Below are 14,130 nucleotides of genomic sequence, written 5' to 3' on the forward strand. Positions count from 1 at the left end.
ACCTGAATGTATTTTTGATGTTTGTTTAAACTAGATGAATAAGTAAAGGCCTTCACACACACAGAACACTTGTAGGGTTTCACACCTGAATGTATTTTTTGATGTTTGTTTAAACTTGATGAATGAGTAAAGGCCTTCACACACACAGAACACTTGTAGGGTTTCACACCTGAATGTATTTTTTGATGTTTGTTTAAACTTGATGATTGAGTAAAGGCCTTCGCACACACAGAACACTTGTGGGGTTTCACACGTGAATGTATTTTTTGATGTTTGTTTAAACTAGATGATTGAGTAAAGGCCTTCACACACACAGAACACTTGTAGGGTTTCACACCTGAATGTATTTTTTGATGTTTGTTTAAACTAGATGATTGAGTAAAGGCCTTCACACACACAGAACACTTGTAGGGTTTCACACGTGAATGTATTTTTTGATGTTTGTTTAAACTTGATGATTGAGTAAAGGTCTTCACACGTGAATGTATTTTTTAATGTTTGTGTAAACTATATTGAGTAAAGGCCTTCACACACACAGAACACTTGTAGGACTTCACACGTGAATGTATTTTTTGATGCAGATTTAAATGCGATGAACAATTGAATTCTTTCAAACACACAGAACACCTGTGTGGTTTCTCACTTCCTTCGGTGTTCTCTTTCAGGATGTTTGGAGGACTGTTCTTCTTGTTGTTGTTGAACACACCACTCAGTGGATCAACGTCCTGACCAAGAGTCAGGATTGAAGCCACGTGATGATCGAAGGAAACTTCAGTGTCGACCAACGGGGAACACTTGGAACAAGAATCCTTTTTCATTTGTTTCTCTGCAATGGCAATTCACAAAGAGGATCAATAAATCCCTTTTCGAATTAAACATTTCACACAGAAAACACAATGTACACCAATTGGATCAAAAAATTTGAGCGATGGGAAGAGAGAGGAGACGAGAGAAAGAAAAAGGAAAGAAAGAAGGAATTAAGAGAAAGAGAGTAAAATGAGAGCGAGAAAGACAAGGAAAGAGAGAGAGAGATAACCAAACACACACACACACACACACACACACACACACACACACACACACACACACACACACACACACACACACACACACACACACACACACACCCGTGCTTTTCCTCCGATCATCAAGTAGTGGGGTTCCCAAAGGCTTTGCCCCAATTCCATCATCTTGCGAGCTGCTCTGTGAAGGGCAGTTGCATCGGAGGAACTTTCCATTTCTTTGCATTTGTGGGTTTTCCGGAATGAAGGGTTTTCCGGTGGTCGGAGTGAAAATCCTGCCACAAACCTCCGAAAAAAGTGACCCAACTGCAGGAGGACGTCCGCAGAGAATTGGGCACGAGACATGGATGGCCGCTGGCTCACAAGGAGATCCTCCGCACTTTGACAGGTTTTGTTTTTAATCCTGCTGGGTGTCCATATCATGCACCCTCCTCACCAGGAAACCTGGTGGAGGAGACGGTCTTTTTACTTTCTGAACACGTTGACGAGGCTCGAGGCTCGGATGAGAGTGAACACACAAACCACAGCAAGGGGGGCATGAGACAAGAGGGGTGGCAGAGGGAAGGACAAAACAGTGGGGAACAGAGACAGGAGATATGTGGAAGGGAGATAGATGTCTAATTAAATGCTCCACTGTTCTGGGTTTCATATGTGAGATTCTGACCACCACGGAGGTCAGAATGGAGTGGCTTGAAGGTCCACTCCAAAGCCAGGAGGAGTGGCTTCCCTCCTGCCGGGCAACACGCGGTACACAAGATGGACATTACAGGGACTTTCAGGAAGGAAAGCAGGGAATCTGAAGAAGGTGGGTTTGGAGTGGATTTAAGGGGGTGGAAAAGATCGAGGATTTGGATGGGGGAAGATAGGTGATTGTGAACAGCTGTTTTGAAGGCCTGGAGGGAAGAGTGGGATTCAAGAGAGTGTGGGAGTTTATTCCAAAGGTGGGAGAAAAGGGAAATGAAAGAGCGAAGTTGAGCAGTGATTCGTGATTTTTGGTAGTTTTACCAGAAGGGGGTTGCTGGCGGACCTTGAGCGCCCTGCGGAAAGATTGCGGGGACATATCGCAGACAGAGCAGGGGGAGCGAGACCAGAGAGGAGACGTTAGAAGACAGAAAGACCACTGACCTGCCTGGAGTGAGAGGCCCAAAGACTCAGCCTCATCGCAGGAGATACCAATGATTCGAAACGCCTTGGTTTCCACAGCGTGAAGCCGAAAAAGGTGTGAGGCAGGAGAACCAGCCCAGAGGGGAGAGCTGTACTCCATCAGGCTGCGGACGAAAGCTTTGTAAGTGGTCAGGAGCTCACGTGGGCTGAGGAAGGACTTTGCATGATGGAGGATTCCCAGTCGGCGACTGGCTTTGGAGGCCAGGTTGGAAATGTGGCTTTCCCAGGAAAGATCATGGCAGATAGTGAGACCCAGAACCTTGATTAAAAGTACTTCTTCCAGAGTATTATTAGGAAAGTAAATATGGGGGGGGGAATTCCAAACGGTCCTTTCGGAGAGACATCGTGAGAGTGTGAGATTTGTCCGCATTGAAAGACAAGTTCCACGTGTTGGACCAGTTTGTGATTTAATCCAGATCTGCAGAGAGTGAAGAAGCTGCTGCTTGCCGGTCTGAGGGATGACAGATGGTACGGCAGAGGGTGGAGTCATGAGCAAAGGAGGCAAAGAGGATTTTCCAGAGAGTCGGAGAGATCATTGATGAAAACCAGAAAAAGAACAGGGCCCAGAACGCTACCTTGAGGAACTCCAGCCTGGACAGGAAGAGGGGATGAAAGAACTCCATTTAGGGCCACATGTTGACTGTGACAGGAGAGGAAGTCTGCGAGTCATGAGTGGAGATGGCCTTGGATACCAGAGGAAGAGAGTTTAGTGAGCAGGACAGGATGCCAGACCGTGTCAATAGCATGCGAGATCTCCAGGGACATGGCTCTGATTTCATGTCCGGCATGGAGGACCTCCATCCATTGTTGGGAGAGCAGAAGCAGCATATCCAGGGTAGAGTGACCTGGTCTGAAACCAAATTGATGATCGGAAATGAAGCCATTGGAGAAGAGGAAGGATTGAATGTCTGAAGCGATGATTGATTCCATTTTTGAAGATTTTGAAGACATCTTGTTCCCAGCATCTCAAATCATCCCCCATCCAAAACCTTGATCTTTTGTACCCTCGTTAACCCCCACCCCACCCCGTCCTCCTTCCAAATTTCCCTCCTGAGAGTTTTCTTCTGTATCCATCTTGTCCACTAAATTCCTCCCCACACCCATTTTTTATCCACCACCCTCTGTCTTGGCCTTCGGCTCTGCTGTTGGTGTTTCCCCCTCTCTCTGCTGTTGGTGTTTCCCCCTCTCTCTGCTGTTGGTGTTTCCCCCTCTCTCTGCTGTTGGTGTTTCCCCCTCTCTCTGCTGTTGGTGTTTCCCCCTCTCTCTGCTGTTGTTGTTTCCCCCTCTCTCTGCCGTTTCTTTTGTTCTGTTGTGTTCTGATCCGTTCAGTGTACTCATACTCGCTCTTCCACGAGCCTCGACTATGTGTACAAAAAAAATCTTCAACAATCACACATCCCTTGGTATTTTCATGGATGGGAGTGCATGTCGGTAACCGATCGATTCCATCACACCTGTCGGTGCAAGTCTCCGTGAACGTCTCGACGATCAAAACAAATGTGTTTTTTTAACGAGCTTGGTGTTCCAGTACCAACACGGCAAGAAGGTAAGTACCACGTCTGTCTGGACAACAACCTCCGTACAATGTACATTCATCGTTGTTTGTAAATGGTACAACTACAATGTCGTTGAGGTTCAGACCTTTGTCTTGAGAGGGCGATTCATCCACAAACTCAGATTTGATCTTCATTTTCACAAGAAGATCTGGAAAAAAAAGAGAAAGACAAAAGCAAGCGTGTCAGACGTGGTTGGAGTCACCCAAATACATGGTATCACTCACTTAAATACACCCACTCAAATACATGGTATCACTCACTTAAATACACCCACTCAAATACATGGTATCACTCACTTAAATACACCCACTCAAATACATGGTATCACTCACTTAAATACACCCACTCAAATACATGGTATCACTCACTTAAATACACCCACTCAAATACATGGTATCACTCACTTAAATACACCCACTCAAATACATGGTATCACTCACTTAAATACACCCACTCAAATACATGGTATCACTCACTTAAATACACCCACTCAAATACATGGTATCACTCACTTAAATACACCCACTCAAATACATGGTATCACTCACTTAAATACACCCACTCAAATACATGGTATCACTCACTTAAATACACCCACTCAAATACATGGTATCACTCACTTAAATACACCCACTCAAATACATGGTATCACTCACTTAAATACACCCACTCAAATACATGGTATCACTCACTTAAATACACCCACTCAAATACATGGTATCACTCACTTAAATACACCCACTCAAATACATGGTATCACTCACTTAAATACACCCACTCAAATACATGGAATCACTCACTTAAATACACCCACTCAAATACATGGTATCACTCACTTAAATACACCCACTCAAATACATGGTATCACTCACTTAAATACACCCACTCAAATACATGGAATCACTCACTTAAATACACCCACTCAAATACATGGTATCACTCACTTAAATACACCCACTCAAATACATGGTATCACTCACTTAAATACACCCACTCAAATACATGGCATCACTCACTTAAATACACCCACTCAAATACATGGTATCACTCACTTAAATACACCCACTCAAATACATGGTATCACTCACTTAAATACACCCACTCAAATACATGGTATCACTCACTTAAATACACCCACTCAAATACATGGTATCACTCACTTAAATACACCCACTCAAATACATGGTATCACTCACTTAAATACACCCACTCAAATACATGGTATCACTCACTTAAATACACCCACTCAAATACATGGTATCACTCACTTAAATACACCCACTCAAATACATGGTATCACTCACTTAAATACACCCACTCAAATACATGGTATCACTCACTTAAATACACCCACTCAAATACATGGTATCACTCACTTAAATACACCCACTCAAATACATGGTATCACTCACTTAAATACACCCACTCAAATACATGGTATCACTCACTTAAATACACCCACTCAAATACATGGTATCACTCACTTAAATACACCCACTCAAATACATAATATCACTCACTTAAATACACCCACTCAAATACATGGAATCACTCACTTAAATACACCCACTCAAATACATGGTATCACTCACTTAAATACACCCACTCAAATACATGGTATCACTCACTTAAATACACCCACTCAAATACATGGTATCACTCACTTAAATACACCCACTCAAATACATGGTATCACTCACTTAAATACACCCACTCAAATACATGGAATCACTCACTTAAATACACCCACTCAAATACATGGTATCACTCACACAAATACATGGTATCACTCACACAAATACATGGTATCACTCACACAAATACATGGTATCACTCACACAAATACATGGTATCACTCACACAAATACATGGTATCACTCACACAAATACATGGTATCACTCACACAAATACATGGTACCACTCACACAAATACATGGTATCACTCACACAAATACATGGTATCACTCACACAAATACATGGTATCACTCACACAAATACATGGTATCACTCACACAAATACATGGTATCACTCACACAAATACACCCACTCACACAAATACATGGTATCACTCACACAAATACACCCACTCACACAAATACATGGTATCACTCACACAAATACATGGTATCACTCACACAAATACATGGTATCACTCACACAAATACATGGTATCACTCACACAAATACATGGTATCACTCACACAAATACATGGTATCACTCACACAAATACATGGTATCACTCACACAAATACATGGTACCACTCACACAAATACATGGTATCACTCACACAAATACATGGTATCACTCACACAAATACATGGTATCACTCACACAAATACATGGTATCACTCACACAAATACATGGTATCACTCACTTAAATACACCCACTCAAATACATGGAATCACTCACTTAAATACACCCACTCAAATACATGGTATCACTCACACAAATACATGGTATCACTCACACAAATACATGGTATCACTCACACAAATACATGGTATCACTCACACAAATACATGGTATCACTCACACAAATACATGGTATCACTCACTTAAATACACCCACTCAAATACATGGAATCACTCACTTAAATACACCCACTCAAATACATGGTATCACTCACACAAATACATGGTATCACTCACACAAATACATGGTATCACTCACACAAATACATGGTATCACTCACACAAATACATGGTATCACTCACACAAATACATGGTATCACTCACACAAATACATGGTATCACTCACACAAATACATGGTACCACTCACACAAATACATGGTATCACTCACACAAATACATGGTATCACTCACACAAATACATGGTATCACTCACACAAATACATGGTATCACTCACACAAATACATGGTATCACTCACTTAAATACACCCACTCAAATACATGGAATCACTCACTTAAATACACCCACTCAAATACATGGTATCACTCACACAAATACATGGTATCACTCACACAAATACATGGTATCACTCACACAAATACATGGTATCACTCACACAAATACATGGTATCACTCACACAAATACATGGTATCACTCACACAAATACATGGTATCACTCACACAAATACATGGTATCACTCACACAAATACATGGTATCACTCACACAAATACATGGTATCACTCACACAAATACATGGTATCACTCACACAAATACATGGTACCACTCACACAAATACATGGTACCACTCACACAAATACATGGTATCACTCACACAAATACATGGTACCACTCACACAAATACATGGTACCACTCAGGAACTTTACTGAGTACACACACTGGAACTCCGAAGTTGTGGACATCTGGACACGAACTCCGATCTGGACCCCCAGTGTCCGTGGGGGGCACTGATAACATGTATCGGGTCCGTTTAACAGTTTAACAAGAACATTCATTCAAAAATAACAACAATGTGATTCAATTCACAACAGCGGGGATTTACTACACGAACCGAACCAACGTGTCCACCAAGGTTCATCGGAATCCGTCCACAACTTGTTGAGTTATCGTGATCCTTCACCTTCGGTGGTGGCGGAGGGAATGAGTTTGATCAGGAATGAATGAGGGAATGAGTTCATGATTCAAACCTTCACATCGAGGGAACGAATCATCGATAAACTCGGACTCGATCTTCCCTTTCACAACAGAATCTGAAACACAAACAATCGGAGTGACGTCACGTACCGGGTCCGGACTCCTTATCCTCGGGTGAACCGACCATGGACCCGCGGGATGAGGGAGAACGTCTGGGATCGACCGTGTTTCCTCCATCGAAACCGTTCGTGGATCCAGGGGTGTTCGTTTTGTGATCTTCACCGGAGAGTTCTCGGGTCATCGTGAATCGTCGTGACGACAGGAGACGATGAGGAACAGGAGTCACGAGCCTGAAGTGTTGGTTGAAAAACAAATCACGTGATCACGAGAGATTCACGGTTTCTCACCGGCAGATTCGCGTCTCCAGACCACGTGATCACGATGGATTCATGGTTTCTCAGCGGCAGATTCGCGTCTCCAGACCACGTGACCGACGAATCAGGAAAACTCATCAATTGATCGTGTTACTCGAAAAACTACCACAGCATTAAAATTCTGAATCATGATGATATTAATATTAAATTCATCGGTGGTGGAGGTGGTGGAGGTGGTCCTTCGTCGCTGGTGATGAATCCATCCGACCGTGGTGCACAGTCACGCAACACCTCAGGTGTAAAACCTCAGTCCTTGGTGAGGGGACCAACAGCTTGGTTCTCAAGTCTCTGGGGTTGTGCAGACCCGGGGATCTCACAGGTATTTGCGGTACACGGAAGCACGGAACATCTCAAATCGTGTATTCTGATGTATAAATGGTTGGTGTTTGGTAATCATTCTGCTGGTCAACAAGCACCACTCAGACCCCTGTGCATCGTGACACGGTGTCCCCTTTTTTATAGTCCGTGGGTGGCACCGATCGAAATTATCTGCATGGTTTTCTCCGACCCGTCCCCTGGGATCCTCCAGATGTCAGACCCTCATCCATGGGCATCCCGAGTTACACAACCACCACCGACGGACTTCGCTGCGCCAGCTCCACAACCACCACCGACGGACTTCGCTGCGCCAGCTCCACAACCACTCCAGCGAGGTGGGGTTGGGACAGAGGATCCAGTCATGCGAGCTTTATGAAGAGGAGGGAAACCATTGCCGAGAAACGAGAGATCAGCGTTCTCGTGCTCATACACCACCACCATGTTCGGGTTCACCAGGGAGTCCATGTGTTCGAGGAACCTGTGATTTCAATTTACAACTTGTTCTGATTTCCCGAATTTGGCATTCCCCATTTCCTTTCATTCCGGTCACGTGGGAAGTCTCTTTTTGGGCTTTGTCGACCATTTTCACCGCAGTATCCTCCTTTGGTAACGTTGATGAGTAAATCACTTCGTTTGTACCTCGTTTGTTAACTTAGTTCGACCTCGTCCAAGTTGTTGGGACAGAAACAATTAAAAAAAAAGTTTTCATCGTTAAATCTTGCCTCTCTCCTTGCTTGACATTGTTCATCCCACAATGGGGAATAAAATCTTCTTTATCTATTTGCTGATGACTCCACTCTGTGTCCCCCCCTCTCTCTCTCTCTCTCTGAAAGGACCATCTGGTGAACCCTCCTATCTGCTATTTTAGCAACCCTCATCAAGAAGTTTGGTCATTCAAACTACTGGGTCTCACCATCAGCCATGATCTTTCTTGGTTAAACCACATTTTAAGGTTGGCCTCCAAAGCCAGATGCCGACTGGGCATTCTCCATCGTACAAAGTACTTCCTTGGCAAACCTGAACTCCTGTCCAGCTTTCTCCGCAGCTTGATGGAGTGCTGCTCTCCCCTCTGTGCTGGCACCCCTGCCTCACAACTTGCTCAGCTTGATGCCATGGAAACCAAGGCTGTGTTCTTGGAAACCAGCATCTTGATTGAAATCTTGAAATCTTGAAAACCAAGACCATTGGAATCTCCCGTGATGAAGCTGTGTCGATATATCTGTCACTTCACCATCTCAAACAGTTTCGTGCTCTCTCTGTCTTGTACCACCTCCTTTCTGATATTTCCCTTACATCCCTTACATCCCTTACGTCTTACATCCCTTGATATTTCCATGCTTTGTCCCCTCCCCCAACCCCCAACTTTCTGCACGGCACATACGGTCCACCATCAATCCCCTTCTGGTGAAACTACCCACATCCAGGAGCATTGTTCACCTCTACTTTTGTCCCACCTGTGGAACCAACTCCCACATCCTCTTCAATCTCATTCTTCCCTCAAGGTATTCAAGACAGCTGTTCACCACCACCTCTTATCTCCCCCCACCCAAAACCTCAATCTTTTCTACCCCCGTTAATAAATAAATAAATAAATATTTTTAATCAATAATATTAATTATTGAATTTCACTCACTAAAATAATTAATTTGTTATTATTATATTAAATGCAATGCAATCGGAACTTGTTCACATGAAAACCAAACAAACTTCAATAAAAGGTGACGATGGAGTTTAAAGACTTTCTCACAAGACCTGATGAAACAATCAGCCAAATATCCTTTGTTTAACATGATGGAAAAACCTTCTCAGCACGTTCCACAAAATCATCCTTCACTGAGTGGTGCCATGTATTAAAGTAAGTGATACCATGTATTTGGGTGAGTGGTACCATGTATTTAAGTGAGTGGTGCCATGTATTAAAGTAAGTGATACCATGTATTTGGGTGAGTGGTACCATGTATTAAAGTAAGTGATACCATGTATTAAAGTAAGTGATACCATGTATTTGGGTGAGTGGTACCATGTATTTAAGTGAGTGGTGCCATGTATTAAAGTAAGTGATACCATGTATTTGGGTGAGTGGTACCATGTATTAAAGTAAGTGATACCATGTATTTGGGTGAGTGGTACCATGTATTAAAGTAAGTGATACCATGTATTTGGGTGAGTGGTACCATGTATTTAAGTGAGTGGTGCCATGTATTAAAGTAAGTGATACCATGTATTTGGGTGAGTGGTACCATGTATTAAAGTAAGTGATACCATGTATTTGGGTGAGTGGTACCATGTATTAAAGTAAGTGATACCATGTATTAAAGTAAGTGATACCATGTATTTGGGTGAGTGGTGCCATGTATTAAAGTAAGTGATACCATGTATTTGGGTGAGTGGTACCATGTATTAAAGTAAGTGATACCATGTATTTGGGTGAGTGATACTATGTATTTGGGTGAGTGGTACCATGTATTAAAGTAAGTGATACCATGTATTTGGGTGAGTGGTACCATGTATTAAAGTAAGTGATACCATGTATTTGGGTGAGTGGTACCATGTATTGAAGTGAGTGGTACCATGTATTTGTGTGAGTGATACCATGTATTTGGGTGAGTGGCACCATGTATTTGTGTGAGTGATACCATGTATTGGTGTGAGTGATACCATGTATTTGGGTGTGATACCATGTATTAAAGTGAGTGATACCATGTATTTGGGTGAGTGATACCATGTATTTGTGAGTGATGCCATGTATTTGTATAAGTTATACCATGTATTAAAGTGAGTGATGCCATGTATTTGTATAAGTTATACCATGTATTAAAGTGAGTGATACCATGTATTTGTGAGTGATACCATGTATTTGTGAGTGATACCATGTATTTGTATAAGTTATACCATGTATTAAAGTGAGTGATGCCATGTATTTGTATAAGTTATACCATGTATTTGGGTGAGTTATACCATATATTTGGGTGAGTTATACCATGTAGTTCAGTCAGTGACACCATGTATTTAAGTGAGTGATACCATTTATTTGTATGAGTGATACCATGTATTAAAGTGAGTGATGCCATGTATTTGGGTGTGATACCATGTATTTGGGTGAATGATACCATGTATTAAAGTGAGTGATGCCATGTATTTGTGTGAGTGATACCATGTATTGAGTGGGTGTATTTAAGTGACTGCTACCATGTATTTGGGTGAGTGATGCCATGTATTTGGGTGTGATACCATGTATTTGGGTGAATGATACCATGTATTAAAGTGAGTGATGCCATGTATTTGGGTGAGTGATACCATGTATTTGGGTGAGTGATGCCATGTATTTGGGTGAGTGATACCATGTATTTGGGTGAGTGATACCATGTATTTGGGTGAGTGATACCATGTATTTGTGTGAGTGATACCATGTATTTGGGTGAGTGATACCATGTATTTGGGTGAGTGATACCATGTATTTGGGTGAGTGATACCATGTATTTGTGAGTGATACCATGTATTTGTATAAGTTATACCATGTATTAAAGTGAGTGATGCCATGTATTAAAGTGAGTGATACTATGTATTAAAGTGAGTGACACCATGTATTTGTGTGAGTGATACCATGTATTGATTGGGTGTATTTAAGTGAGTAATACCATGTATTTGGGTGAGTGATGCCATGTATTTGTGTGAGTGATACCATGTATTTGAGTGGGTGTATCTAAGTGAGTGACACCATGTATTTGTGTGAGTGATACCACAGGTGCCGAACATGGAATGACTCATGACATGTGTCACCTGTGTGAATTGGTTTCCTCATTCGGTCCATTTATGATCGACGACCCACAGGGGCCAATCTCGTCCGTTGACAAGTGAAGGATGACGCTCAATGTAAACTTTGTGGTCGCCATGAAACGTTGGATCAACACGCCGTCTGCACGTACGTTTGCCCGAGCAAAAGCGCGTCACATCTGGAGGCAGAATCGGGTCCTTGAACGTTTCATAAGAACCACGGACACAGTAAAATGTCCCCACAATGACAACCTATCCCAGTCAAGGAAAATGTGAGTCACTGCAGTTCCGGTAAAGCAGGTTTTTCAAAAGAAAACAATGGAAAACAGAGGAATCCGCAAAGATCACGCGGTGCAGCATTCCGTGACGCGAATGATTGGAGAATGTGGGCTGATCTTCCCGGCATGGAGAGATTTCCTGGGATCATCGCTGAGACCCATCAAAGACCAGACATTGTCCTTCAATCACAGTCGAGCAGGTGCATCATGATCATTGAGTTCACGGAACCGTTTGAGTGTCGGATGTCTGGAGCTGGTGAAGAAGACCTAAGTACGAGTGGCTGATGACATGGAAGCACGAAGAAGGATGTGCCACTGACTACTTTAAAGTGGAATTTGGAGTGAGGAGGTTGGTTTCTTGTTGTTGTTGTTGTTGGACCCACACTCTTGAGCAGAGCATTGGAACTGCCAACGCAGTTTCCCCTTGGCGATTTGGCACAATCTTGGACGGGTCGCCGTTCCGACCATTTCTTGGAGCACAGCTCTGCCACTGATGCTGTGCCCCTCCTACCAGTCCACTGGTAATCATTTCGCCAACCTCAGGAGGATGACAGTCTGAGTCAACCCCACCCGGTGTTAACTCAGCAGCCAATGGGGTCGAAAACAGGACCCCAGGATCCTAAGCCGGCCATCCTAACCACGAAGCCGACACCAGGCTTCGGTCAACCGATGCCCTCGTGAAAAATCTCAGCCTTGACAAGGAGAGACAGAAGGAAAGTTTTGAACCGGTGGTTGTCGGCCGCTGAAGAGGTGTTGGCGTGGCTCTGGTTTTAAAAGAGAAGACTCCAAGTGGTCGTTAGGAAAACACCTGCCAGGTAACCAAGCTTCCTCGACTTGATGAGAACATGGCTCGTTTTTTAAGTCAATGGTTCTTGCCTCTCCCTCTCCCTCTCTCTCCCCAAATAACAACAGTGGGGAAAAGTAAGGTGAAAAGAGGAAGTTTCTGGAAGAGGTCGAGCGAGAATTTCCCGGTGGGAAGACGTTCCTTTTTTGGAGCGTGACCCACCAAGACCGAGAGTGTGATGAAGTTAAAGGGCCGAAACACTCCACGACAGGGGGATCTTCCTCTGAAGACTTCCCATCGGTGGATTACGCTCCCAGCGGAGTTTTGACAATTTTTTGAATGTGTGTGCAAATAAATATTTAAATATATATTTCAAATTCTCCAGCCAAACCGCTGGGCCAGTCCGGATGAAAATTTGTCAGCAACGTTCCTCTTCTCACTGGTAACAGGGCTTGCCAAGCGAGTTATGGTCACGTGACTTGAAGTGGGTGAGAAAAGCCGACGAAGTAAATTTCTTCAAAAATCTTCTCCTGACCCGCCGGTCAGAATGATGCCAAATTTGGGTTCCATCATTAGGACAGGGCCCCAGATAAGCTGGAGGTCCAGTGGTTCTGGTTTTTTATTACGAACTCACGTGGAACGTAGTTCCGGGGACCTTATGGGATGGTGCGTCGTCAATCCGTCTGTCTGTCCATTCATCCACAAATACCCACAACTTGTTCTCTGAAACTACCCATACAATTTCAATGAAACTTTACTCAAACCTTCATCACCCTGAATTTTCCAAATTTTGTTAATACCATTAATAAAAATAGGGCCCCAAGGGGGTCTATGGTGGTTGCGCACCACAATAGGTTCTTCCTATTTCCAAAGAAACTACACATAGAATTTCGATGAAACTTGACCACAATCTTCATCACCCGTGATATACCAAAGTTTGTTCAAGCCATTAATAAAAATCTGGACATGAGGGGATTTATGGAATGGTCCCGGGTTTCTCGCAAAATAGGTGTTTGCTGCTACGTTGGTCCATTGGAACATTTTGCTGATTCAGTCCCACGTTGACGTCCTCCTCAGCGCCCTGATTCTGGTGGTGAGTCTGATTCTGGTGGTGAGTGCACAGGTCTATTGACACCATTTACAAAGTCTTTGGTGTGACTCGGTCTGGGATCGAACCGTGAAGACTCATTGGCAAAGACCGCCAACGATTCCGACACTGGGCC

At 43.3% G+C, this 14,130-nt stretch overlaps 1 protein-coding gene and 1 long non-coding RNA gene across 2 annotated transcripts; one reads left to right on the top strand and one right to left on the bottom strand.

Moving 5' to 3' along the window:
* Positions 1–11: 11 nt before the first annotated feature.
* On the bottom strand, positions 12–7,620 carry LOC147006769 (uncharacterized). Its single transcript, XM_085867899.1, has 3 exons — positions 7,470–7,620; positions 3,828–3,890; positions 12–826 (listed from the first exon to the last, which is right to left on the bottom strand). The coding sequence occupies exons 1-3, from the start codon at positions 7,618–7,620 to the stop codon at positions 492–494; spliced, it is 549 nt and encodes a 182-aa protein (XP_085724025.1). The 3' UTR covers positions 12–491.
* A 104-nt stretch (positions 7,621–7,724) lies between these two features.
* On the top strand, positions 7,725–8,851 carry LOC147006770 (uncharacterized). Its single transcript, XR_015054605.1, has 2 exons — positions 7,725–8,072; positions 8,283–8,851. It is a non-coding gene; the product is annotated as an uncharacterized LOC147006770 (long non-coding RNA).
* Positions 8,852–14,130: the final 5,279 nt, after the last annotated feature.

The sequence above is a fragment of the Eptatretus burgeri genome, unplaced genomic scaffold (genome assembly GCF_056783735.1).
Source record: "Eptatretus burgeri isolate ZD-2024b unplaced genomic scaffold, Ebu_testis_v1 Ebu_testis_scaffold_3154, whole genome shotgun sequence".
NCBI lineage: Eukaryota > Metazoa > Chordata > Myxini > Myxiniformes > Myxinidae > Eptatretus > Eptatretus burgeri.

Excerpts from the sequence above, each read along its gene's own strand:
- LOC147006769 (XM_085867899.1), bottom strand. The coding sequence starts at position 7,620 with ATGACCCGAGAACTCTCCGGTGAAGATCACAAAACGAACACCCCTGGA. Across the intron at positions 3,891-7,469 it reads GGATAAGGAGTCCGGACCCG|ATCTTCTTGTGAAAATGAAG; the intron begins GTACGTGACGTC and ends TTTTTTTTCCAG. Across the intron at positions 827-3,827 it reads ATCGCCCTCTCAAGACAAAG|AGAAACAAATGAAAAAGGAT; the intron begins GTCTGAACCTCA and ends TTGCCATTGCAG.